Source organism: Fusarium redolens, assembly GCF_020744475.1.
Source record: "Fusarium redolens strain MPI-CAGE-AT-0023 chromosome Unknown BKA55scaffold_2, whole genome shotgun sequence".
Classification (NCBI taxonomy): Eukaryota; Fungi; Ascomycota; class Sordariomycetes; order Hypocreales; family Nectriaceae; genus Fusarium; species Fusarium redolens.
Window position 1 is genome coordinate 1801122 of NW_025763665.1, and position 27359 is coordinate 1828480.

General features: G+C 47.7%; 7 protein-coding genes across 7 annotated transcripts; 4 read left to right on the forward strand and 3 right to left on the reverse strand.

Annotated features, from left to right (window-relative positions):
- Positions 1-1470: 1470 nt before the first annotated feature.
- On the forward strand, positions 1471-4631 carry BKA55DRAFT_659907 (P-loop containing nucleoside triphosphate hydrolase protein; the record flags this gene model as incomplete). The annotated part of the gene is made up of 4 exons (XM_046197542.1): positions 1471-1619; positions 2369-2388; positions 2444-3052; positions 3090-4631. Exons 1-4 carry the CDS (start codon positions 1601-1603, stop codon positions 4629-4631), a joined length of 2190 nt encoding a protein of 729 aa, XP_046055038.1. The 5' UTR covers positions 1471-1600.
- A 384-nt stretch (positions 4632-5015) lies between these two features.
- Positions 5016-7463, reverse strand: BKA55DRAFT_169304 (FYVE zinc finger-domain-containing protein). Its single transcript, XM_046185006.1, has 3 exons — positions 6456-7463; positions 6006-6402; positions 5016-5954 (listed from the first exon to the last, which is right to left on the reverse strand). The coding sequence occupies exons 1-3, from the start codon at positions 7358-7360 to the stop codon at positions 5400-5402; spliced, it is 1857 nt and encodes a 618-aa protein (XP_046055039.1). The 5' UTR covers positions 7361-7463; the 3' UTR covers positions 5016-5399.
- An 842-nt stretch (positions 7464-8305) lies between these two features.
- On the reverse strand, positions 8306-9240 carry BKA55DRAFT_169373 (uncharacterized protein). The gene is made up of 2 exons (XM_046185007.1): positions 8376-9240; positions 8306-8317 (listed from the first exon to the last, which is right to left on the reverse strand). The coding sequence occupies exon 1, from the start codon at positions 9075-9077 to the stop codon at positions 8571-8573; it is 507 nt and encodes a 168-aa protein (XP_046055040.1). The 5' UTR covers positions 9078-9240; the 3' UTR covers positions 8306-8317; positions 8376-8570.
- Positions 9241-11980: 2740 nt separating this feature from the next.
- Positions 11981-14865, forward strand: BKA55DRAFT_534007 (uncharacterized protein; the record flags this gene model as incomplete). Its single annotated transcript, XM_046189541.1, has 3 exons — positions 11981-13436; positions 13486-13765; positions 13830-14865. The coding sequence occupies 3 exons, from the start codon at positions 11981-11983 to the stop codon at positions 14863-14865; spliced, it is 2772 nt and encodes a 923-aa protein (XP_046055041.1).
- Positions 14866-15744: 879 nt separating this feature from the next.
- Positions 15745-17507, forward strand: BKA55DRAFT_554830 (Alpha/Beta hydrolase protein). Its single transcript, XM_046191610.1, has 3 exons — positions 15745-16305; positions 16360-16500; positions 16550-17507. Exons 1-3 carry the CDS (start codon positions 16081-16083, stop codon positions 17333-17335), a joined length of 1152 nt encoding a protein of 383 aa, XP_046055042.1. The 5' UTR covers positions 15745-16080; the 3' UTR covers positions 17336-17507.
- Positions 17508-22132, reverse strand: BKA55DRAFT_633910 (P-loop containing nucleoside triphosphate hydrolase protein; the record flags this gene model as incomplete). Its single annotated transcript, XM_046196980.1, has 12 exons — positions 17508-17612; positions 17667-18222; positions 18272-18587; positions 18672-20007; positions 20061-20784; positions 20824-20918; positions 20967-21137; positions 21187-21522; positions 21571-21713; positions 21764-21791; positions 21843-21920; positions 21980-22132. The coding sequence occupies 12 exons, from the start codon at positions 22130-22132 to the stop codon at positions 17586-17588; spliced, it is 3963 nt and encodes a 1320-aa protein (XP_046055043.1). The 3' UTR covers positions 17508-17585.
- A 2159-nt stretch (positions 22133-24291) lies between these two features.
- On the forward strand, positions 24292-26066 carry BKA55DRAFT_499574 (uncharacterized protein; the record flags this gene model as incomplete). The annotated part of the gene is made up of 3 exons (XM_046186667.1): positions 24292-24347; positions 24374-25598; positions 25665-26066. The coding sequence occupies 3 exons, from the start codon at positions 24292-24294 to the stop codon at positions 26064-26066; spliced, it is 1683 nt and encodes a 560-aa protein (XP_046055044.1).
- Positions 26067-27359: the final 1293 nt, after the last annotated feature.

Here is a 27359-nt window from a genome sequence, read left to right on the forward strand (position 1 = left end):
CGTAATGGCGTTGGCCGATTCACTTGGTGGTGAGGATGCGAAGCCCTTGTAGCTGAAAGCCTGGTAGCTGGTAGCTCGGACACAGACTACCTTAGAGCTGAGCTGAGCTAGGTTGCCTCTAGGTTGATTACGTGCCTAGCTGGAGCTGGAGACACCAGCTTGTTTGAGACGGCAGAGGGAGGGGTTGTCTGGAAAACGAAAGGAAATCGAGAAGGGAAGTCGAGAAAAAAAAGGGAACAGTTGAAATAAGAGAGGGAAACCTGGAAAGGAAGGATCGGGTGTAAGAAACCAAGCCAAGGGATTGGAAGGTGGAAGAAATCCTGGCAGAAGATGACAAGAAGAGACAAGACACGGAAGACCAAGATTTGGGCCTGGGCTGTTCCAGTGGTGCAACCTGCAGACACAATTGCAGGTAGAGTGGCTTCTTCCAAGCTTGTGGTGATCGTCGAAGCAAAGTGAACTGATAAAGGGTACCAAGCCAGTACTCGGCAACACGCACATGGCTGTATATTTAGCAATGTCATTTTAAAGTTACTCTCGCTAGTGGGAGGGAGCTAATTTGTGGCTCAATAAGGGAAATTGAAGCAGCCGAGAGAGTTCGATCATTATCAGCAGAAGCGGAGTCAATATCTGTAGACAGCTGGAACCAGGCTAGAGGCTGGAAGCTAAAGCCAGTGATCAGATACAGTGGAGTTGGAGGGTGCCTGAGCTTCAATAGAGAGGGTGTTGATTGCGGGCCGAGCGAGCGGCAGAGTATCAATGATGGATGATCAGCATTCACTGACTGTAAAAAGTATCATGGCACTGTGAAACAACATTCTGTCGTCCATCACCAACTAGACTAACAGGTAATTGACCACTTATCTTGTTCGTGTAGTTATCCTTTCATCCGTAACACAGGTGGAGCTTATATAGCTAATGAATTCTGCCTGTGACTCTTTCTCAGCTACAGTGCCTCCAGAGACACAACCGCTTTGAGACGAGTACTGCAACAATGAGGCAACATCTGTAAAAGTTATTTATCAGTGAATACTCCGTACCGAGAAACATACAGTTCTCACAAGTCACCCCATCCCAAGAAGTAAATAAATCCCCTCTCAGGCTCTCTCAAGTCTCCCTGGATCCTCCCTCCCCTGCCAATCACCAACTCCCTGGCTAGATATCCCTGCCGCGCTGAGCAACTGGACACGACCTACGTAATTGATGGTCCGGGGGAGCTCAATTTTGCTTGTGACGGAAGCATTCAGTGGGCCGGGACCCTCGACGACAAGGATCCTGGGGTTTCCAAGATCGGGCAGAGGAGTCTTTTCTGTATTTGGTTTGGTGTAGGTCCCTGGAATCCCTGCTTCGTTTGTTGCTAGCACGGCTGAAGTTGGAGATTACGTAGCTCAGAATCTCCAGCTGGTGTTTTTGTTTTTGACTTTATTTTTGATGAGACGTGGATTCGTGGCTCCTGTTATGATGGTTTCTCTTTTGTTCCATAACATAATATGTAGCCACATGAAACCATCTGCTGGCACAACTCGATACCAGAAACGCAATTGCGACCTGGCTGGTTCATCTTAACGAAGCCGTTTCCTTGCTGTGCAATCTCGCCTCTATGTCTGTCATACGGGGAGGTAGTGCATCGCGTGTTCGTTGTGAATCATGGTAGGGAAATGCTGTACGGAGTACCTACACAAAAACAGCCCGTCCTCTGCAACAACTCACACTGTTTTGGCCTCGCTGAGTTCCACTTCCTGTCACCTTGCATTCGAAGCCTTCCTTTCTCCCTCACCTGCAGCTGCATCTGCACAGCCACTCTGCTTGACCTGAACGCTAGCTAGGTTCACACTACTGTGACCCAGAACAGGGGATCCCAATAGATTGCCGTGCTTTCGCCATCAACATTGTTATTGGGCCGGATACCCTAGTCTCGTGTCTTTCGATACATCTTCCCAGTTTCGGTTGTCTGTGAACTTGGGTGACCGTCTTCGCTCATGGATACAAAGAGTTAATAATGCCACTCTTGGATAAATCCAAATGAGCCGCTTTGGAGGCTGAAGGTGAAACGTAGAGCAATGCATTTTGTTTGCTGGTTGAGATTAACTTATCTTTTGGTGGATAGGTAAGGTACCTAGGTAAAGTAGATACAAGGCGGCCCTAAGATATTCCCTTCATTGAGCAGAAATCAACAATCGCCAGACAATCCGAAATGCATATTGAATCGTCTGAGCAAACCAAGGAATGTACCTTCCGCTACACATATAAATCCCAATAGTCATTGCATTGTGATCTTCTTCAGGAGCAGTTTTTGTCGCCTTTCATGAATATGGAGATGTCATCAAAATTATAGTACGAGTCAACATAATGCGCCTGTTGCTCTCAGCCTGGAGTCGACAGCCAACAGTGAGTATCAGTTATACTTGCTTCAGAGAAACTCATGCTAACGACCCGGTAAAAGTCATATTATACTCGCCAAATCAGCTCATCTCGTTTCTTTACCACAAATCACAGTTGGCTCCAGTCTGTGGGCACAAAACCAGCATTTAATCCATCTTCTCAGCAACTGAAGATCGCAAAACTCTGTGCTGATCAGAATGTCGTGGTATCAGCAAGAACTGGATCGGGCAAAACTGCCACCATAGAAGCTATAGCGGCTGCCCACCCTGACAAAAGGATTGGCAGCATCCTCTTCTCAAAGAGACTTCAGAGTGAAACATCTCGTCGTCTCAACAAGTATCGCAATAGCGACGTATACACTTTTCATGGCATGGCGGGTGTCCTCCTTGGAAGAGTCGTTCCGAGCGACGAAGCACTCATCAAGCTCTTGGAGAACATTGATAAGTGCGGCAAACTTCCACGATGGTCCTCGACACCTTTCGACATTATTGTACTGGACGAGTTTCAGGACTGTAATCCGGAAACCTTCTGGCTAGTCGAGTGCTTTGTCCGAGCCAATGACCTCAGGAAAGGAGGCCAACCTGCGCGCATAGTCGTCCTCGGCGACGAGCGCCAATCGATATACCGCTTTCGCGGTGCTGACCCTCGCTATCTGACTCTGGCTCCTGAGGTGCTGGGTCCAATCAGCCCCCTATCCGTTTACAGAGGTTCAGTTAGGCAACAGTTTCAGGCTGTCCTCATCGACTGTCCAGTTCATTAACCGTGTCTTCCTCGGCGGAGAGCAGTATATCTCCAGCTCGAAGCGTGGTCCAAAGCCCATTGTCCTGAGATGCAACCTTTGGGACAGTTTGGCATTGGCTAGAGCGATTTTCCCTCTGGTAAAACGTTACAAGCCTGAGAACTGCGTGATAATAGCACCCTCCACCCGTACGAGAGGACCGTTGCCAGAACTTACAAATGCATTGGCTCAGGTCTATAATTTGCCGATAGCTGTGCCGACTGACGACGAAACAGCTCTCAACGACCAGGTGATCAACGGAAAATTGTGCATCTCTACGATACATCAGTTCAAGGGTCGAGAGCGTAAACTTGTCATTCTTCTTGGCATCGATGCCTCCTATTTCGAGTTCTTCGGCCGCGATTTGCCAGATGACAGCTGTCCCAACGAAGCTTTTGTGGCTCTAACGCGCTCTCTGGAACAACTCGTATTGGTCCACAACGACAAGAGTAAGATGATGCCTTGTGTATCCCTCGATTCTCTGTACGACACCGCCAAGATAGTCAATTTGACAAAGAGACGAACAAATATTCCGCCACCCGATTTACCTGGGCGCCCTCTGGAGTTGGGACTTATGCTTCCAAGATCTTGTGGAGCCCGTGAAATAACGCGGTATGTCCAGGGCGATGCTCTTGATAAAGCTGTCGAGCGCCATCTTCATGTAGACAGACTAGCGCCTTCTCTCCCTCGCCATGAGCACATCAATATACGGAATGTGGTGCCCTCGAATCTAGAAAAGGGGTTCTATGAGTCTGTTAGCGACATCAATGGCCTTGTTATTGCCGCAGCTCTGGAACTAGAAACAGCTGGAACATTGAGGTCACTGGGACTACTAAGCAAAGAAGAGCTTGATAAAACCTTACCAAAATGCCCTGAGAAGCTTGTCCCTTGGCTTTGCCGGAAAGCTTGCGAATATGAGGGCAGTCTCTCTGGCTATCTACCGCGCGTAATTCAGATGAAAGACCACAAGTATGACTGGATTAAGCCTGAAGATCTCAGCCTTGCTCGGCGTCGACTTGATAGTGAGCTGGCGGATTCTGCCCAAAAGCTGGATTTTGAAGTTGAGATGCAGCAGCAATTCTATATCGATGACCAAGAAACTCAACTCTGTAGTCGAGCAGATATTGTGCACAATTCTGCAACCGAGAGTAATGATGACATGGATAATCGAACGATATGGGAGATCAAGTTCGTCTCAAGCCTTTCCAACGAACACATCATACAGGCTTGCGTTTATGCCTGTTTGCCAGGCTCAGATTCTGGAAAGATACCACGCATCATGCTATACAATGTGCGAGATGGGGACAAACGCCAGATCACACCACGTAATGGAAGAGAGGGGTTGAGACAACTGATCACAAGTGTCCTTAGACTTAGATATACGTCTAAAGGAGAGATGACATACGAAGAATTTATCAAACGGTGTGGCCAGACAACGCGGAAAGTGATAAATCTCAATGATGGGTCATAGTGAAAGTCTAGAAGTGAAACGTGATCACCAGACTTGGGGGAAAGGTGAGGCTCACTGAGATGCCTCATAATAGATATTACAGCACATCGCAATTTCACGATTCCCATCAAAGGGGCATAATTTCTGTATGAAGACTCTGTAGACTATATCCCGAACACAGTTTCAGAGAAACCATTCGGGTTATTGGCTAGGGGGGCTTGCCAAGCAGAGCGCTGAAAGTGTGGTTATTAGATCTCTCTTTCACTATAGCATTACGGCATCAAGAGTCTTCGTAAATTCAAGCTATTGCATGATCGTAAGGAGTGAACTCTCCTTGCTCCATCACAGACGAACACGACTTGTGTTAATGGAACCATAAGACTATCAGTGCCTTGATTTACTTACAGATATAACCCGTCACTTCCAAGCTTTTGACCGTGATGTAATCTTTGAGTTTGATATAGGTAAGGATACTGAGTTAAATAGCATCGACTCATGCAACCCAACACAGTGACGAGAACAAGGAATCGTCTTGAAAAGCAGGTTATTGACAAAATGGTTTACTTCCGAGTGCATTCCGAGTGCATTTCTGTATTCTTTATCACATCGTATTGAAACATCCAATACTTCCTGCGCTGCTACATGACGCATATTCAACTTTAAACGCTGCAATAAACGAAGGCAGAGTGGCTAGTGCTCAACCAAATCTAAGACATAAGAAAATGCTGAAAAGTGGCCAGTCCCATATCCGTTACGCCATTCTCATATGCAATAGAAACGCCTTCTCTCTTAATAACCCAAGCCATGCTGGTGAACTGGACATCGTCCGGGATGTTTACGGAACCAAGACGAGATGCAGTGCTTATGAAATCTGCACAGACACTCCAGGCGTGCCATTTGATCTCCGACAGTAAATTCTTCGAGACAAATGGTGCACTCTGCATCGTCGATGCAATCCTTCTCCGTTGCGGAATAACAATACATGCCTGTTAAACGGGGTACAGCTGGCGCTCCGCCATCCTCACCACCGCCCAACGTTCCATACGCGCTGTGTGTCTGGATGCACTTCGTGATGTGAGACTGACGAAGTTCTTCAGCGTTTGGTAAGCTCTGGGACGGCAGTTCGCGATGACAAACAGGACATTCATCTTCCTCGGCAATCTGTGGCGTGGGTGGAAGTGCCCGTTGCCTTGTCGATGATTCTCCCAGTGAGCTATAGCGTTCTGGATATGAAGATGGGGAAGCAGCCGTGCCGCTTGCCTGGAGTCGCTCAAAACGCGACTGGTGGGCTCCGCTACGTCTTCTGTATGAAGGACCAGGAGAGGAACCAGATGACGCCGAGCCCTAGTAATACGTCAGTCTCTGGAAGAATTCAATAAGAGAGAGGCAAAGTACCATTGTGACACTCCTTGTCCTGAGAGAGAGATATCTGTATGGGTCGCCACCGGTGCCGGGCGCGAAAACTGCGCCATGTCGATGAGACGGCTGCAGTGTCCCATAGGCATTGCCGATACTGCTTCGTGACCTCTGGTGAGAAGCTCGCGGCGAAAGAGTTGCTTGTGGACTCGGGCTTTGCGGGGGCGCTGTATTCGGATCTGGTACGCAAGGGTTGCAAAGCCTCACCCGTTCGCCTCCTGACATGTCATTCACATCAAAATATCCAGCTCCCAGTCCGTCAACGAGCAGTGATTGATGAATGGCTGCCTCGGAGCCAGGCTGCCGTACAATATATTGGTGGGGGATGATGATCCTGTGCGGTGAGCAGGCGTTGCAAACGACTCTTCCGCATTTCCTGATCCGCTTAGCATATATAATCAAATGTTGTCTGGATATGTCTCAACCTACCTGCAATGATGTTTTCGAATGAAGAAACTAAACTGCGTATGGCAGATAGGGCAATATGTGACCTCATTATCCGGCTGCCATCTTGGACGTTGTTGGTCTGAAGATATTGACTGGCGAGCAGAGCGCGGAAGTGGTGGGAGTGCCTCTTCCAACGGTCTTGGGGATGGCAATGGCGCATCCATTCTCTCTCGGGATGGAGTTGTGTGTGCTCGTTGAGCCCCCTGTGAATTTGGTGCGTTTGTGCCTTGACTGGACCTAGCTCTCTGATCTGGGTGATCGGTGACAACACTTTGAGAATCAGGTTGCTCGAACCGCGCGTCACGAGAATAGCTCCTAGGGTATGTCGATAGTGAAGTCTGTGGTGTATCTGACGAAGAGTGACCCGATTCCCGGGTAACTGCGGGGGTTAAAAGAGCTTGGTTCGATGTAGGATCGCTTGTAGTAGAGGAAGCATCTCTGTCAACGTTCGTATCGTTCGAGTCTGGGGTTGGTGCATTATTTCTGGTGATCCCAACTTGCGCAAGCTCTTGGTTCGAGAAGCGAATAGTTTGTGCTTCAGGCTGATCTCGATCGATATTGGTGTGAGAGTGATGTGAGCTATGGGTGGATTCTTGATCTCTAGAACCACTCTCCGATAGACTCCGCTCGATGGTGTGGGATGGACAGTCGAAGTATCGCGAGCATTCTTGGTGATGGAAGCGGCGATTCCGCCAGGGACATATTGGATCTTGTTCGTTATCTTGGTGTTGATATTGGTCTGGGTCTTGGCCGTTCTGATCGATTTCACGTTGACCGTCATCGCTATACAACGAATGTGAGCTCGGAGAACTACTCGACACAAGAGCACTGTAGTCTCTGGCAGCCTCAGAGGCGAACTGGCCTGAAGCACCCGAAGGGCTGGCCATGGCAGCTCATTAAGACTCGATTGCTAACGAGGGGGGTGATTGGAAATGTGCAGCCCTCGTCTAACACAACATGAGTTGATGATTTCGGTTGAGAGGGTCGGCCCCGAGTTTTGATTTGTGGGAGCGTGCAGGTAAAAGAAGATATCCTGAGTTCGAATGCGGTGTTTGTCGGCGGTGGTATTCCTTGAACCTATATCAGATGCGATTAAAAACTGGTTGGTTCAAGGCTAACTCGCATGATGCATGATAGATAGCTCAGTGATAGCCAGGATAGTAAGTTGGTACCGAGTCAGGTTTCGGAGATGTAGCGAGTTGCACGTACCTTTGAGGCGATAAGGAGATGATGCGAAGATGATGTAGAGTCGTACTGAAGACAAGCAACCTTTTAGAAGTGATTCGAACCAAGTCGTGCCGAATTATTTGTTGATTGGAGAGTAAGTTATTGGAAAGTTTAGTTGGTCCAAAGGGTTAGACTTGGGCTTCCACGGCTCCGCTAGGACTGGGCTGCGGCAGGCCCGTCTCATCTGAGGGGCTGCCCGCTCCGAAGAAGTGGAGCTGGGGGGATCATTCGGCCACGCGATCACCCTTGCATCACCTATCAAACTGGACGGGACCTCTAACCTAGCCTTATTAGCCCCTGGAGTTTAACGTGCGGCGTAGAGAGATCCTGTTATTATTCAAGTTCGTGCTATTTCAGCTGGCCTTAAACTACTTAACACTTCAATATAAGACAAATTAGTCGTATATTGTACTATCTTGGCAAATATCTTACACTCACCACTTGATAGTTAACATTATCTGACCCCTTAAAGGTCGGAGAACGCCAAGTCAACAAGCATTTCCCTCTCTTTCTCACACACCGTAGCTCACTTGATCACTCACGCGCTAACTTAAAAAGCAACTTATCAGGTGGACACTTTATTGCCTGGCAGTCTGGGCAGATCTGGACCCTTATCGCTGTGACTTAATCAATATCGTCTTATGAACCTGGCATTGGTGATTAATTACCCCATACCTTAGTGTTGATGATCTCAAGATGTACCCCTTTACCTTCTATCTCCACTTGCTTTATCATCCTCGAAACTGAATCCATCAAGTCAAGTCTATTTTAGATGGACGGTCTCAACTCATCACCCAAGCTCCCCAGATCTTCCTCCAACTTAACCCCTTTCACTATCAGCTACTTACTCTCCTAAAGAACAAACACCATTTAAGCCCATTTCTCCTCATCTGTGTTGACCCATTGGTGCTTTGTCCCACGTTGGACGACTACATCACCTCGCTTCATCACACGACTCTCCCCCGAGTCGAGCACCAACTTCGTCTCACCCTCAATCACGATACCGTAGTCTATACTCAGTGTCCGATGCATGGCTGATCTGCCGGGTGGGAGGTCAACAAATCGGAGCACCGAACCGCCGGGGACAATAAGTCCTGGAGAGTTGGTGATGTAGTTCCCGTATGTCTCTATGTCTGTATTGTCTTCGAGATCAACTGGAAACCCTTGAATGACGTAACCGAGGTAGAAGACGTGTGCCGAGAGGACAGTCTCGGGTAACTCATCGTTGAATCGCGTGTCAAATATCGCGTTTCCATTGTCATTATGCCTAGTGATGAACCGTTTTGGTATGGGCAAGGTATTATCAGCCGCAACAGAAAACAAGGAGGATAAAAATGCGAAAAATGAGAAAACGGTATTAGTTACTTGATGGTTCATCGCAATATAAAGTTCAAAGGTTATTCTTGAGTTGAGCTCAAGGATGAGAGTGAGAAGATCTCCTTTCTATATACCTCGAGACAGCTCATTCCGAGGCCACTCTTCATCCAATACTCTGTCTTCGCCAAGCATCACCCATAACTCGTTTCTCGTAAATACGATTCGTCAATCAACCAATATGACGTTCTTGTGCTCCCTTGATCATCTGATCCAGCTTGGTCCAGCACGTCGAAGATGCAAGCCCTGGTGTTCGAGCAGTACACAGCCTGGTGAAACTTTAATCGCTATGTACCCTGGAACTGTTCGGGTCCCGGACGGATATTGCATTTATCTCGCGATGTTCATATGGGTATCAAGGACTCTCCCACCTTTAGATCTGGAAATGAAGGTATCTGTACGAGATTTGGAGGGCAAGTTCAGAGAAAGCATGTTGCTATCGAATTCTCTTTCTGGGCGATTCATTAACTCAGAAATATGATGCCTCTGCAGCTCGAAAGCATTTAAATATTGTCTTTGGTGCCACTGGGTCAACCAATTTTCCCAATTGCCTTTATCCATCACCCCAAAGTTATAGCGGTCTTTCAAAAGTTGTTGTGAACACAAGGTGTTGTTCTTCTCAATACGGGTTTTCATCCTCTATCTAAACTTACGCAGCCTTTCAAGGTGCAACACTGTAATTGTGTGCATACTTGGTGGTTGCTAATGCAGAGTTATGCCCCTGAGGTGGATATTTACCCCCAAAGGCTTCTCCCTTAAGCCTTCTATCTTATCAATACAGCTTAGATACTTTCTCACAAGAAAAACTTCCTGAACCGAGTGAATTTGGATCAAATATGTAAGAAACAGAGGCGACGATTGCGTCCAAAGTTGATGCATCATCTTGTGGGAATGGTTTTTCAGCCCCTTTTTGAGCACTCCTCTGAAAATCATGCTAAGGGAGAAACGACCCATCCGATTGTACTATCTTGGTGAATATAGCAGATGATTAACCGTCAGCTATGCCGTGTAACACTGAAACCTGGTTGTCAGCTAGTCGGTGAGAGTGAAGCCCACCGGGGTCGGTGCCCAACACGGAGAGTTTTCGTGTATTCAGACAATCATTGACTCAAGCTAATGCAATGCAATTCAATGAAAGAGATACATCATCCATAAAGCCTGCCAAGGAATCGTGAGAGCTTCCTGGTAGCTGCCAGTGTTCGAGTCTTTGGCACTTATGGATGAGAGATGCTGATAAACATCGCTTGCCATGGCTTGTTGTATTGAGTCAGTGGCCATGATAGAAATTAGGCGGTAAGTGTCGAGTTCCTGGCTTGTTTATGACTAGAAATGAAAGGTAAAGTTAGTCTTTTGCTCCCTTGCTCATCAAACCCTTTTGAACATAGTCGAACAAGCCCGCAAACTTAACCCAATTAGACTTATTCTCATGCATGAGTTTCTCAAAAGTTGTAGGATCGCCCGTTAACCAATTCCAAGTTCAGTTGATTGAGGCAAATTCTTACGAATAACCCCCTTGACGAATCGAAAGCTCACGACAGAAGCCCCCGTTATGCGATATGTTCTGCATCTCGATATCAGCGCCGTGATCGGAGCTTTCTCAGGGCATCTTTTATTCCATTGCTGTTAGTGCAGAATTTGACGATGTGTTTCAACTTGTGCTTGGCGTGATGTCAAACGTGCAACAGAACACATACCTGGTGGTCGAATAGCGGTGGTCACACAGACCTAAAGGGGCCGATGTTGAGTAAATAGGCCAATGAAAACAAGGCCAAACACTGATTTCATATCCTTTTCACCTCTAAATAGTCCAATGCAAGCATCATGAGACCTCTTTCTCAAGCAGGAGAGCGGCAAACGCCGCTACTGTCTGCATTACGTGGACTGATAAATGAGGCATTCGCGTCTTATTGGGGTTGATCTATTTTACACCAATAGAACCAGAGCAGTTGACGCCATCACACATTGACGGGCTTATGTGTATGCAGGTCCAGGACAGGATGAGAAGGCTCACGATACTAGGAACGGTCTTGGCACGGCTGAGTCGGCTTCAGGTGAATTGTTAGCGTTGGTGTTTCAGACGATGGCGAATCTTTTTTCAACCTCGCGATCAGATAAGGGTCTGTGTCTGATTGTCTAGTGCAGAATTAGACAAAGGAAGACGTACGCAGCTGGAACAAGACGTAATAGTTTCATGATGGCTCCCTTGAATATGGAGCAGAGTACGTATGCTCTCAATTTCTTAGCTAGTTGCGGAATATCCCATCCCCATACCAGACCCTGGCCAGTCGACATATGCTGACGACGACATCGGACGTAGCCCAAGTTTTGATATAGCAGCCCATGATAGCGTTTTAGAGCTTTGACTATCTGACGCGGTAGGCTGATTGACTCCGATACTGATGCCGGAGTTTGACCAGAAAAGGGATTAGACTTTTCAGCTTTGATCCTGCGGGCCCAATCATATCATGATGGCATTCCCCATCAAAAACGTTGAAGATTTACCTTTGACTTTTTAGCATCCATGACAAAGAAAAGTCGCTTGCCTTTGGTCTCTTGTTATTTCCTGACTCGGCTCCATGTCACTGATCCTTGCACCTTCTTTAAAGCTTTTTACACTCTTTAAATCCCACGGCCAATCATTTGTTTCCTGCTTCAAGTTCCTGCTAATTTATTATCCGTCACTAAATCCGCTACGTTAATTCCGCTTCCAGCCCTACAGCATTGATTGCTACCTACCTTACCTTGCCTTGCCTTACCTACTTGCACTTGCATATCTCAATTCCTCATATTGTACACTTTCTTCTTCTTTTTTTGTTCATTCTCACTCAATATATTGTTCATCAATGTCAAAATTGGCACCATTGCAGGCTTAGTAAAGCCTGCAACATATTCAAACGAGTTGCGCAATGGCTGGCCCTTCGCCCTCGTCCTCGAATCTCTCTCACAACATTGATCCTTCACATTCAGATTCAGCCTCAGTTTACCCTGCATCTCAATCATATCCTCCCCCGCCTGTGCCGGTGCCATCTTCAACAGATTCAGCTGGTGGCGCGTCTTCAATAGCTAAACCAGAGAAAGGGCTCGCACTTTACGCCTGTGGTCATTGTGGACGACGTTACTCAAGACCGGAGCATCTTCAGCGCCATGTTCAGACTCATACTTTGGGCCGTCGATTTGCCTGTTCGATTTGTGGAAAGACATTTGCGCGTGCTGATCTCAAGAAACGCCATGAGACTAACCATGAGAACGACGATACCAAGAAACGCAGGCGTACGACTTCTCTCAACACGGGTAGGGTTACCCATGCTTGCAAAGCTTGTGCCACCGCAAGGGTCAAGTGTCAAGAGGAAAAGCCTTGTCAACGATGTGTTCGTCGCGGCTTGACTTGCGTCTCGGGAGAGGCAAGCTCTGCCGCAGCCATGAACCTAGTTCACTTGTCCGCCAGTGCTCGTTCCAAAACACCTGTCGATGATGAACACGATAGTAGCAATGCGTCGGCAGAATACGCCCCCACCAGCTTTCCTAACCCGACTTCTTACCCTACCGACCAACCGCCACTGTATGGCCAGAATGCTCAGTTCCATGCGCATTCCCGGTCAGCAACCCCGAACACTGGGGATCTACCACCCAGCTCTGAGGCTGGATCTTCTAGCCAGGCCGGGACAGACCAGCTCCCCTTTTGCGACTTTCTTCGGGATGTGCTATACGAACAGCAATATGACCAGTCAGCCAGGATCCCAGAAAATCAAGGTCTCGCAGTATTAAATTTTTGTAATGACAGTAACATGGAACTATCAGACATGGATTTTGGGTTGCTAGATCACTGGAATACAGACGGGATGGCCAACCCGGCCCCAATACAGCAAGAGACGCCCCAAAGCCCTGTCGACATGGACCATATGCGGCAGAATCTTGTCACAGCCTGGGATGTGTCTCCATGGCGATGGGACCCGGTAGCAAAGGATAATGCCTTCGGCGAACAGGGAAATCTGCCAGTTTCAAAAAGAGATGTGGCTAGTATACAGGCTCAGACTTCAAAGGGGGGTCTCAGAAGGGTCGTTGACCAAAAACTTGATTTCGCCGCTCGCGATGGCGTGTTAGCACTAGTCCTGGGGGCCTGTCAACCTGATACAATGTCGAGCCGTATCTCAGGGTCTTTTCCTTCAGCAGATCTCTTGGATACCATGTTACATGTATTTCTCAACTCACACACCAACCAGGTCTCGGATTATATACATTTCCCGACATTCAAGCTAAATGAGCAAGAGCCAGAATGGATTGCGGGAGCGGCAGCTGCGGGTGCTGTGTTGACCCCTATACCGACTCTACGAAAATTCGGTTATGCTCTGCAGGAGTCTGTTCGTATGTATAACCAGATCAACAGTTATTTTTGTCTCTAACTTCTAAATAGGAATTGTTATGCCCAGACGGTTTGAGGAAAACAACGAAGAAATCCTCAACATAGGCCTTATTGAGGCTATTGTTCTTGGTCAAGACACCGGTCTTTGGAGCGGCAATCGACGCAAAATGGAAATTGCAGAGTGCCATGTCAACATCCCCGTGACGATGATGCGATACCGTGGCAAGTTCCAGAGGTCTTCATATCCAATGCTTTCAGTAACACCGGCGGATGAGGGTGCGAATCTCGAGCAAAAATGGCGGACATGGGTCGAGATGGAGAAGTGGAAACGGTAAGTATTTGTAACCTTCTGGTCTCCTTTATTAATTATGCATTATAAATGCTGACCAGATCAGTTTTGTTTTCCACCTTTTCCTTCGAGATAGTCAACAGTCTATGACAGCCCTGACGAACCCCGTTATGTCATACGCCGAACTCACCCTTCCTTTGCCTGCCTCTAAGGAACTGTGGTACGCAAAGACAGCAAAAGATTGGAAGGATGCATATTTGAGACGAGAGGCTGGACATATGAAGCGAGCTCCGTCAGTTGGTGATCTATTCCGCAATCTGAACCTCCTTTCAGAAAATCGACATCGTTTGGATGTACAACTTTCGGCGGCAATCTATCTCCAGGCCTTTTGGCTACTGATTCTCGAGTATAGAAATCTTTGCTCATCTTGCAGAACACGATCTTATACCCAAGGCACTTATGAAGGCTCCAGTTCATTGCTAGCTGCACGACGTCACCAACTGCTCCAGGACTTGCAGACTTTCAAAACCACAACCACGAACTGGCCAGAGATCACAGCACAAGAACGCCTATTGCTAAATCAGCTTATGATGGCATTGCATATATCTATGGACGACTTGCAGCTCTTCGCGGGAAAAGAAGGGGATGAACAGGCACATCGGACATTTCCTGTGCTTCAGCAATGGGTTGAAAGTGTAGACTCTCGGGCAGCTATATGGCACGCTGGCCAAGTTCTTCGATTTGCTAAGCTCTTTCCTTCAGCTCAACTGAAAAACTTCTACGCTGTGGGTGTACATCATGCGGCGCTAGCCCTGTGGACGTTTGGAGTGATAACAAAAGCTGGAAGCCAGCAAGATATGTCTTCTCAGCATGAGAAAGTGTACATCGACGGCCCAGAATCGATGAGTGTGCAGCAGTACATCACTATGGGACAAGGCGTGCCAGTCATTCGAGGACCGAACAAACGCAACGGAGCATCTGAGGCATCAGTTGAGAATCCCAAGACGACCATGGAGGCTGCTCATGATATACTCCTAGCCAACTTTGGAGGCGCAAACAAAATGGCTCCAGCGATTGTGGAAAACCTAAGCGTTTTGATACGACAGCTGGGAAATGTTGCTTGGGCAGTAGGGCTAGGTTAGGGGGTCTGGGATTGTCATGATGCGATGTGTATAACAATAGGATAAAAAGCTGTTGTATTTTCTTGGTCTGGGACCAAAATGAACTTGTTAATACCAACATAACTAGTACATTAGGCTCATGTGACCAAGATTCAGAAGGAAATAGGTAGATGAGGCTCAGCAGCAGCAAATGGATGTTAAGGCCCGACGCATGTTGGTGTGTTTTTAGGACTGGAAGGTCCAAATTAAAGCGGGTAGAGCATGTCGATCTCATGCCCTTGGAACTGGTTAAGGTATAAGTGTACATTCTTTCAGCGTCTTGATAGAGCTTCGTCGAGCACCATTCAATATAGTCAGCCTAGGCCATGGCCACTTCCACCTGTTAATCATAGATAAATCCACTTTGTAGAGTTCGTCGAACGAGGTAATATCCGTGGTTGTTAATTTGTGGTGGAATAGAAAGTCATGCCTTGATTCAGGTGCTAAGGCTAGAATTCGTCGCCGTTGGACAACTGGCTGAAGGGTACCCATCCATGGATAGTTGCGATAACTGACTGAATTGTCTAGAAGTGTAATATCTCGAAGGCATCATTTAGTATCTTGAAACGCTCACGCTCAGCTGAGTTTAAAGCAATCTCTCAACTATTCCATTGAATATAACAAAAGCATCCCTGCTGAGAAAGAGGTCCAAAACTATTGGATACTATGTATCCTAGTTACTTATTCACTTCATAGGTAATGATAGCAGGCCTTACTATTATTAAATTAAATAGGTTCATCATAGAGTAAATATGATAATAGAGGGAACGATCCGAGCTCTGGGGTATATATCCTTACTTCGGGTGGATATCTTTAACCTCCGGCTCAGCCGGTCCCGTCAGGGGCTAACTTGATACGTAGACAAGCTCTCAGCTCAAAGGCCCGTGTGGTGACGTTATCCCTCAAGCCTGCAAAGCTGGAGCCCTTATTTTTTATATATATTTGTTGTCCCTGTCGATCACGGCTCTTTTCGGCTGAACTCTCGTGCCTCTCTCAAAAAAGGTGAAACGAGTTATCACATGCTGGGCATTTCCGTTTTTATCACTGTGGCTGCCTCGTTGACTCAGACGTGCTACACATAATCAACCAATCTAACAAAGTGGCTGAACAAGTGTTCACCCTTTCTCTTTACAGCCCATCAGCTTCTACTCTTACTTTCTACTCTCAGCTCTTCTCACCGTTCAGTATTCTACAAATATGTCGTCGTCCCAGGATACATCAACGGCCCTCGTGGTCACAACGACAGTTTTCTCAACTATTGCCTTTCTCGCTATCGCCCGCTCATTTCTCTACCCTGTGCGCCCAAAAACCATTCGTAATCCGCTCAAGGCGGGCGTGTACGACAAGGCCAATGCTGATAAGTTGAAGAATCTTGTTTATCAACCTGATCAGTTTCCTGGCGCTCGAGATGTCGAAACTCCAGTAAGCCACCATCTCACGGCCTAACAAGCAGAACTATGTTGACCACGGACATAGTACGGAAGCATTCGTGTTTACGAGTTTGGCCCTGAGGACGGTGAAAAGGTCTTCTTTGTGCACGGCATCAGCACACCCTGCATCACCCTCGGGCCCATAGCTCTCGGGCTCGCCAAACGAGGCTATCGTGTGATGCTCTTTGTAAGCTTTTCACTACCCAGTTTCTTCAGTTTGACTAACATCTCTCGAGGATCTCTTTGGACGTGGTTTCTCCGACGGTGTCGCTGATATTCCCCACGATGCCCGTCTCTACGTCTCCCAAATGCTTCTCGTCCTGGCTTCCAGCCCTCTTGCATGGACCGGGACAAATGCCCTACGCCTTGTGGGCTATTCTCTGGGTGGCGGTATCGCGGTTCACTTTGCCAACGCGTTTCCGAACCTTGTGCGCGACCTTGTACTCCTCGCACCTGCAGGTCTAATCCGAGCCGCCTCCTTTGGCCGCGTCTCTCGATTCCTCTTCGTCTCTGGCCTCGTCCCGGAGCGCATTTTGGCCGTTGCTACGCGCAGCCGTCTTCAAAAACCTATTGCCGCTTCAGCTAAGCCACCTCCTAAGACGCCCATTGAGGCCATCACTACGCCACCACTCCATGTTGCCGAGGCAGAAGTGGTTCCAGCATCCGGTGAGGCCGTTACGCCGTTGGAGCAACGTGTTATGGAGTATGTGCGCTGGATGGTCACGCATCACCACGGTTTCGTCCCAGCCTTCATGTCGAGCATTCGCTTTGCACCCCTAACCGATCAGCATGACGCCTGGGCCAAGTTGTCCAAGCGTGCTCCTGGTACTACAGCTATTTTACTAGCTAGATCTGATGAGATCATTGATCCGGACTCCTATCGCCGGGATGCACTATCTCTCGTCGGAGGTGAGCATCATGTCCGCTGGCGAATCCTGCCAGGGAGCCACGATTTTGTTATGACTCATGCCGGAGATATCCTCAGCGAGATTGACGACATGTTCAATGCTACTAAGGCGTGATGATACTCATGTTTTGTCACATCACAATTTGATCTCTTCTACGACAGGCTTTCAGACATTTACAAACAGCGAGAGCAGGGAGTTGGGTTATCAGGAGTTTGTTATATTCATGCCCTTTGTGTTTCCGGTATAGAATATAGAGTAGAGAGCAAATGACATTCTGGATTCTATACCCGCCTCCATATATCCAGTGAAAGTTGGCGAGTACCAAGGTCCTCAACTGCACGGCCATTGGCAAATACAACCGTTATTAACGATCTAAGGCTTGACTTTGGCACTATATTCAATTAGCATACTCTGGCCATTTCAGTTACCGGTCAAGGATACTCACCATGTTCCAGTAGACGCCCCTCTTCTTTAATAACTCTGCATGATTTCCTTGTTCCAGCAGCTGACCGTCTCCCAATACAAAGATAACATCGGCATTCTGTACTGTGGCCAGTCGATGTGCTACTACGAGCATCGTGCGTCCTTCACTAGCTCTTTCGAATGCCGACTGGACTAACTTTTCGCTTTCCGAATCAAGGGAGCTCGTAGCTTCGTCAAGGAGGAGGACTTTGGGGTCGCGAATCAGAGCGCGAGCAATCGCCACGCGCTGCCTCTGACCACCTGAAAGTGATACACCACGTGATCCAATATTTGTATTGTAGCCCTCCGGCAATGAGACAATAAAATCGTGAATTGAGGCATCACGGCACGCTTGGTGTAGTTGCTCATCGGTGATTGCTGAGGGGTCGACTCCAAGTAGGATATTCTCCCTGATGGTGCCCTGGAAGAGGGTGGCTTCTTGGGCCACGAGAGAAAAGTATTTGCGGTATTCATACAGGTTGATATCTGTAGCATCCTTGCCATTTAGAAGGATTCGTCCCTTATCCAAGTCGTAAAATCTGTTTCTTCAGCCGCGATACGATACAATGGGATGTCTCAATGACTTACCTTTCCAATAATGAAATGATCGATGACTTTCCTGAGCCTGAGGCGCCTACGAGGCCAGCAAACTGTCCCTTCTCAATCTTCAGGCTCAGCCCTTTGAATACGGGCGTGCTCCTAGTCGGGTACTTGAAGGCGATGTTATCTAGCTCGATCGACATCCCACCATCTGTGTCTGGGATCTCTTGTGAGGTAGAGACCTTGTCTCGAGGCCTGCTCTCTCTCATGTTTAGAATACGATTCGCAGCTGCAGAAGCCATTGCGCTGTTTGGTCCAAAGCCAAGAGCTTGCCCGGCTGCCTCGCTTCCATTTGTAATCGCCACTGTGAGATGTCAGTAAGAGTCAGAAGCGTTTCGGACTCCATCTGCACTACTCATTAGAGGACATGATCATAAAGGTCACTTACTGAAACATACGAAGAAGGCAACCAGACCAATTTCATGTCTTGATAAAAGACGACCTCCCCACCAGAAGTTCAGAGCTTGACATGCCATACTGGCACTATCAGAGAAGCCAAAGAGTATACTCACCCATCTAGCTTTTCTGTATGCCGATACAACGTGTTCGTTGAGTAAATTCTGATATCTGAGGCAAATCGAATCCTCTAGTGTCAGCGAAGTGACAGTCCTAAATGCTCCTATTGACTCCGATGCAAACTTTGAGCTCTCTGCAAAGACATCATTGTTCATCTTCTCGAATGCCAGCTCGTATTTGAAGCGCCAGTACGCCGAAACGATCATGATGGGCAATACGACGCAGCATGAGACTAGAGCCAGTTTCCACGCGAACGCGAACGCAATGGATATTGCTCCAACCACATTAAAGAGGGCGACAAAGACACTGGCCATGTTCAGTCCCATCAACTCCTCAAGTTGCTTGGGGTCCTGGCCAAGTCGCGACGTTACCGTTCCATGAGAGTGGTCTTCATGGTCAAAAAAGGATGTTTTCTGAAACATTACCGCATCAAAATACTGCTTCTGGTATTTCACGCGTATCGTGGATGACATCCGAGTAGCCACGAAGACAACGACAAAGTAGCTTATTCCGATTCCTGAAGCCAGGGCGACGAACATGAGGGACCAGAAGTTGCTCCCGGATAGGTTCGAGTCAGTCCCTATGTCGTTGAAGGAAACAATAATTTTGCCAAAGATCCATGCCTGTAATGGTACTCCAGCTCCCACACAGGCACCAGCAAATAAGGTCAGAAAGAATGCTGGCCAAACATTCTTCGACTCGTAGAACAGTCGACCAAAGCTTGTAAAGAAGTTCCGCACCTTTTCTTTAGAAGCCTCCGTAGACATGTCAACCTCGGAAGCTGCAATACTCGTGACGTTGGCTAGGGTGGGCTTGTCCTCAGTTTCAACAGACTCATATCCTGCCTCTGTAGGTTCTCCAAGCGATAGAGACTGTGCATGCACGAGGCCTGAGTAGACTCCGCCCTCGATCGTCATGAGACTGTCATGTGTACCTGATTCGGCGACTTTTCCTTTCTTCAAGACGATGATGCGATCTGCTTTCTTGATGGTCGATAGTCGATGGGCTATTGTGATAGTGGTTCGGTCTTTGGCAGCTCTGTCAAGGGCCGCTTGAACAATCCTTTCACCACGAACATCGATAGCACTAGTGGCCTCGTCCAAAATGAGAATACTTGGTTTTCGTACGATAGATCGCGCAATAGCCAGCCTCTGTCTCTGCCCACCGGAGAGTTTGGCACCACTATCACCAACGAGTGTGTCCAGCCCCTTTGCATATATTAGCCTGGACGGGTTTTCGCCAAGTTTTGGTCACAACTTACATCTGGCAGTCGATCAATGAACTCATCGGCGAATGATTCTCGACAAGCCTCCTTAACCAACTCTCTCTTCTTTTCCTCGGTCTCGTTTTCCCAAGGAGTTCCAATCAACCCATAGACAACATTCTTATAAATCGTGTCGTTAAACAGGAATGGCTCCTGTGAGACGAGGCCTATTTGGGACCTCCACCACTTCAAATCGATGTCGTCCAGCAATTGACCTGCAGTCAAGATTCGCCCACGGACTTCAATAGGAGGTCCTGATTCTTCAGGCTCATTATCAGCCAAGTTTTCTGTGTCGACATCATCATCACTCTCATCTTTCTTGTTCTTCCGGCCCCCTTTTTTCTCTTTCTCAATGACCTTGGCCAGAACGTGTTGATCCTGTAAGGTATACCATCTCTGGATGAGCCCAACAATGGTTGATTTGCCTCCTCCAGACGGGCCGACAATCGCATTGATTTTTCCAGACTCTATACACAAGTCCAGGCCATCTAGTACCTTGACATGAGGCCGGCTAGGGTATGCGAAGGTAACATCCTCGAAAATAACATCCTGTGTCGAAGAGACTTCAGGCTCCTTCAGAGTACCTTTGGCGGGCTGCGGAGCATCGATAACAATAAAAAATTCGCAGGCTGCCACAGTGGCTTTTCCAACGGCCAGTAACGGCGTAGATGTTCGTTCCAGGGAAAGTACAACAATCATAACAGAGAGCAATACGCTGAAGCTATCAGTACATGATCGTTTAGCATACGGACGGACTCACACAAGAACATCTCCCACGTTATCCAATCTTCCCTCAGAATAGGACTTTGCGCCAAACCAAAAACAAAGGGCGAAACCAGCATATAACCCGAAAAACTATGCATGTCAGCAGCTTCAAGTTCAGCCACCATCCAGGTTACTCACTATTAAACCAAGTTGTCCGCCGACAAGGGGAGAGAGAAGTTTACCGTGTTGTCGAGTTTCTTCAACGAACTGGGCGTATCGCTTGGAAATACGTGATTCTGCACCACACGCGGCCACCATCCTAACACTCGCTAAAGCTTCGCTCGCAACCGCACCAGCTCTGCCCTCTGCCTAATTCTTGGTCAGTACTTGAGGTTTCTGAAGGTAAGGGCACTGAAACCTTTGTGATGAGCGCATTAACTTTGAGTATCATGGGCAGAAATGTGCCCAAGACGAGGAAAAGGTATAGGATGATCGAAGATGTGACAAGAGTCAGGGACCAGTTCTTAACGAATGCTACAATAATCGCAGCTACAACGGTTGAGTTGTATTCAACAAAGGTGCCAAGTTTTTCTGATATGCCTAGCTGCAGGACATTGGCTGTAGAAGTGATGGTGCCTGTGGCATAGCCTGGGGGCATTGAGTCGAGGACATGGATAGATTGACCGAATAGTCTTTGTAGGTAGTGAAGTCTGATGGCGGATGATAGCCTGATGCCTATCATGCGGAAAACGAACTAGAGGTAGTCAGATCAGAACGGGTTTGCATGGACAGTTGATCATACCTTGTTGATAGAGTTGAGCACGAAACGACCCAGAAACAGGGCGAACATATACAACGCCAACTTATCGATGCTTTTGTTGAATTCACTGCGCGATGTTGTGCTGCCTGGCATAAAGTATTCTGTAAAGTTCCCAACAAATTGTCCTAGTGATGTCAGGAGCATTTTCAGAGTTATGAGCGATGAAGATGCTTACCAAAAACCACATTCATTAATGGGAGCGTCTAAGACTTGTTAACTATCTTGTCTTGATACAACGACTTTGATCGACTTACAATCCCTGCTCCAATGCTTGCAATAAATCCTGCAGCATACGCAAAGAAATCCCATTTTGTTGCGTAGGAGAATATTCGCTATAAGTTGTATGTTAAGAGTGTTATTGATGCATGCGCCGCAAGGGAGGGTTACTCACCAAGTAATCTTTGAAATTTGCAGTCCGCTCAGGTCGGACCTTTGCCTTGGCTTGTAATTCGTCTTGTTTTGCATCTTGTGTTGATGGACCTTGAGGACTTGAAGAAGGAGAGTGGGTAGGCTTCTCGATTTTGCCATGATGATCAACAGTCATGATGGCGACGAAGCTAAGACACCTTCGCGTTAAGGGTCTTGGAGAGCAGGTTCAATGTTTCAAATGATGACAATCATGGAGAACGAGGGCTTGTCAAGTTGCACATCAGCGAAAAGAGTGATCTGAGTAAGGAAGAAGAGGAATCGATGGTTGACTGATATAGGCAGACGTCAACTGATGCACCTCATAGGTAGACAGTACAGCCCAGACTCGTATAGTATGTTATTGTATGGGGAAGTCGTTGATACGAGATACGAGACTAACAGGCATTAAAAAGTGGTAATTCTCAACGTGACAAGGGCCTTAAATTGACGGTCGATGAAGCCAAGATACGGTACCTGTGGTGTTCCACGATGTAGGAAAAACAAAAGTATTCAGTCAGGCCTATGTTTGAGACGGGAGTCGACCTTTTGAACCCTTTTCATCAATTAATCCTTGTCTGTCAGCATACTAATGGCTTGGTCACCACAGACCATGTTTTGACTCAAGGACTGCGAAAAGGGACCGAGTACGCGGATAAGATGATATGCAAGTAATTACGCAAGAAAGCATCCCGAATAAGCTTGGTCAACCGCTCAATGAACTACCTATCAACTCTAATCATGAGATCAGACAATAACCACGAGTCTGTACGAGTCGTCTGCCTGGATACCCGTCATGGACTTGGTGAACTGACCTGTCCTATTCCTTAGGCCAGCCAATAGCGCCAGCCTGATTTCATCTATAATACCCGTTCCTAATTTCCATCCTCGCTTCGGGGTAAGCTTGCCGGGTTCGGATCGAATCTAGATTCCGATCCAATGCGAGTTGGTGGTGTGGCCATGCCAGATATCGCGTCGCAGAGCTCTTTTCCTCCACTCGCACCATTTTGGACATGGGGGCCATGGAGGAAGGATAAGGATGACTTCAAATCTGACGCGCAAGTGAGCGTGTCGTAATCTCAGGAAGGCTTGGAATGAGGCTGATGTCCCGTTTTCCAATTATTGTGGGCGACGGGTTGTCGCATTGGACAAGTCTGAATGAAAGGTTTTCTTCAAACATGAGTTTCAGTCAGAAACTGCATTTAGCTACCCTAAAAAAATATAAATGTCAAATATTTAAAGTTCACGATATCACTATAATTTCTTCTCGACTACAAAGGCGAAAGAAAGATAGCTACCCTAGAATATAGGTATATAAAGACAGTCCTCATTAGAATAATATCTATGTTCCCAATAAATTATGTGTTTTTAATGTAAATAATGAGATGGCGTAACTCAAATTGAATTGCTTGTCATTTCCCACTATAGTTGAACATGCACAAGATGCCTTCAATTCCGGTGAATATTATATACATTGAGAGCTCTATTATGTACCCCGAGCTTTAAATCGATATAACATATCTATCTATACTATAAGATTTAAAGTACATATATTCCTATCATAGTTGTATTTCTTCGGCCTGAAATCAGATCGAAGCTCTATATAATAAACCCAAAACTTGTATCAATACAGTACTTATAGCCTTTGGTAGCTAGATGAATAAATATATAACCTCTTTGCTTTTGTCTCCTTCTTTTTCACACTTCCGAGTCATATTGTTTATTTGGGCAAGAGGATAAACGCTGCCCAGTCAACTATAGGTAATAAATCAAAAGCCAATTAGTGCATCGGCTCCTCAGAATCGGACCACATTCAGTAAGGCATGCCCCACCAACTCTTTAGGCCAGCTCGGTCAATTGCTTCTCCCACTGGAAAGGTTTTATGCGCAATTGACTTGCGCTTGCTACTGGACTGTACCCAAAGTGTGACGCATATCCCGTCCCGCCGCTCGCATGATGAGCATCGGCCTCCATTTTTGTAGTGGATTCCAAAGCTTCAATTTACTCTGAGGGCGTCGTGTCCTCGCACCAAAAGATAAAGATATGAGGCCAAAACCAGCCCCAATCAAATCCCTTTCTCTGAGCCGTATTACGGCAAGACTACTGTCGTCCACACCTGCCTGCTGGTGTCCGCCTTCCTGCCTTGCTCTTACCCGGAAGCATCGTCATTCGAGGTTCCTCAGCCTCGACCCCTCCATCACAGTCTTTTCTCTGCCCCGCTATGCTTCTTCTTCCTCTTACTCTTCCTCTTCCTCTTCAAACCCCACTACCACTTTAGAGTCTCCCACATCACTCGAAATGGCGCCCAAGAATAAATTCGAGCTCAAGACCCCCAAGGGTACAAAGGACTGTAAGTGATAGAATCAATCGCACTATGAAGAGCATTCCTTAACACCATCCAAGGGGAAGGAAAGGATATGGTTATTCGTGACCACATCTTCAACACCATCACCCAAGTCTTCAAGCGACACGGAGGAGTCACGATCGATACCCCCGTCTTTGAGCTCCGAGAGATTCTCGCTGGAAAATATGGAGAGGACAGCAAGCTCATCTACGACCTTGCTGACCAAGGTGGTGAGATCTGCTCTCTGCGATATGACTTGACAGTCCCCTTCGCCCGATTCCTCGCCATGAACAAGCAAATCCAAAACATCAAGAGATATCACATCGCCAAGGTCTACCGCCGAGATCAACCTGCCATGACCAAGGGTCGCATGCGAGAATTTTACCAGTGCGATTTCGATATTGCCGGCACCTACGACCCCATGCTGCCCGACGCCGAAGTCATCCGTATTATTACAGAAGTCTTTGAGGGACTTGGTTGGAACGGTGGATACACGATCAAGCTAAATCACCGGAAGATTCTTGATGGTATCTTCCAAGTTTGCGGAGTGCCTGAAGACAAGATCCGCACCATTTCCTCGGCCGTCGACAAGCTCGACAAGCTGCCTTGGGCTGATGTGCGAAAGGAGATGACCGAGGAGAAGGGACTTGATGGTGAGGTCGCTGACCGAATCGGAGAGTGGGTTATTCTCAAGGGCAAGCAGGATCTACTTCAGAAGCTTCAGAGCACAGAGAGCTTGGCCGCGAACGAATCCATGAAGAAGGGTATGGAGGATCTTGCTCTGCTGTTCGAGTACCTAGAGGCCTTCAACTGCCTGGATCGAGTGTCTTTCGACCTTAGCTTGGCTCGAGGTCTTGACTACTACACCGGCCTTATCTACGAGGTTGTCACCCAGGGCTCTGCCCCTGAGGTCACACCTGGGCAGGAGAATGCTGAGTCTAAGCCTTCTAAGAAGAAAGGCAAGAAGGGTTCCGAGGATGACGACCGTTCCGATGACCCCACAGTCGGCGTAGGAAGTGTGGCTGCCGGTGGCCGATACGATAACCTTGTTGGCATGTTCTCTGGCAAGAGCCAAATCCCCTGTGTAGGTATCTCCTTTGGCGTTGACAGGATTTTCTCTATTACCAAGGCCAAGATGGCTGCTGAGAAGAATGCTGCTGTCCGTAATAACGATGTCGATGTATATGTCATGGCCTTTGGGCAGGGATTTTTGAAAGAACGTATGTCAGTGTGTGCCAAGCTGTGGGAGTCTGGTATCAAGGTTAGTTGATCATTTTTCACGAATTTTATTATTCTACGGGATAGAAGACTAATTGTGTTACCACAGGCAGAATTCCTTTATAAAGTCAAGCCTAAACTGCCCGCACAGTTCAAGGCCGCCGAGGCCAACGGTGTGCCATTCGCTATCTTCCTTGGCGAAGATGAAGTCAAGTCAGGCAAGGTAAAGATTAAGGAGATGGGACTTCAGGAAGGTCATCCCGAGAAGGAGGGTATTCTTGTCAGTATGTCCGACATGGCAAAGGAGATCAAGGTTCGGCTTCAACGCAAGCGGGAGCTTGACGAGATGACTAGACAAGCCGAGGGCCTACGGGTTGTCCATGGTATCAAGGGCGATGAGGTAAAGGATGCGGAGGAAAAGGTTGAGGATGCCAAGCCTGAAACCACACCCGCAGCAGTCGAAGTGACTCCAGGAACGGAAGAGCCGGCTCCCAGCAATCCGACGGCATGAATTCTTTGTGAAGAAGCTCAGTAAAACAGTTAAAACGATGGCCGTGGCGTTTAAGTCTTAATAGAAAGGACGATCATCTCGGGAAGCCACTGTTCACATGAATGGATGATTTCGCATATTGTCAATCGTGGGTATCGAAGTTGGGGAAACACGTTGTTCCGTGAAGCTAATCGTAGTCGCCTGTGTTCTGTTTCCCCTTTGCCTAGCGCAGCCACGTTGGTTTCTCTCTACAACAACCACAAGGACAACAACCATGTGCTTTCGATCGACCAGGCGGGGCTTTAAGGTCCTACTGTCTGGTGAAAAGCATCCAGCCTCCAACGCTGGGGCTTTTGAGAACGTTACCACGAACGGGCAACAATGGGGACTGCGCACGTCTTGTGAGCAAAGAGATAATCCTCCATTTACGGAATGAATTGCAAGTTAGGCCGCGACCAGCCCTCCCCGCTTACGGCTTCAGCCGACGTTCTCGAGCAGAGAGGCTTGGATGGCGACCCCGAAGTTGAAACAAAGATAAGCACAGGACTGGGGAGACCAAGATACTGCTCACAGGCCTAGAGCCTCATTTAACCAGAGACGCAGGTACCGGGTCGCACACATGTACTTCATGGCAGATCAGTAGCCACATCCGCCAGTGACTACTGCATCAGGCGAACCTGCAATTGCAACCATCGTCAATCAAGACGGGAGGGGGCTTGAGTTTTTGCTGCCACCTGACGACTATCCCTGCATCAGAAGGGGAAGTCTGAAGTTTGGTTCAGGTGCCTATTCAGACGGCCTCAGGATCCCGACCTTCTGGAACCGAGACACTGGCGTTTGTCGTTCACGCCACAAGACCGACAAAGCCGAATCGAGTGACTGCAAGTGCAGTTCGACTGTGTGTATCTTTGCTCTGTGTTGTGTGATAATGTTTCATTCATCTCCCCTCTCTTTATCTTCTTTTCAACCTGTCCCTCTATAGAGGAGTATGGTGCTTCCTTGAAGATATGATTTCTTTGCCTGGCCAGCCTACCAGCCTAAGTACGACTGCTAGGAAGGGAAGGAGAAAAAACGAAGCAAAAGTGAGAACGGCATGACAAGAGACGGCCCGGTGGGTCCCCTGGGCCGGACCACGGAAGGGTCTGAGGCTCGCGCAGCCGGCGCGGCACCTCCATCCCCAGTTTGGCTTAATTGGTCCCCACAAGATCGTGGGCTCGCTCTGCTCTTCTTGTTGAGTTTTCCTCATTACTAAGTATCGGGGATAGGAAATAAGAGGATGGAAAGTCCCTTGGAGTGGTGCAATGCTAACTGGAC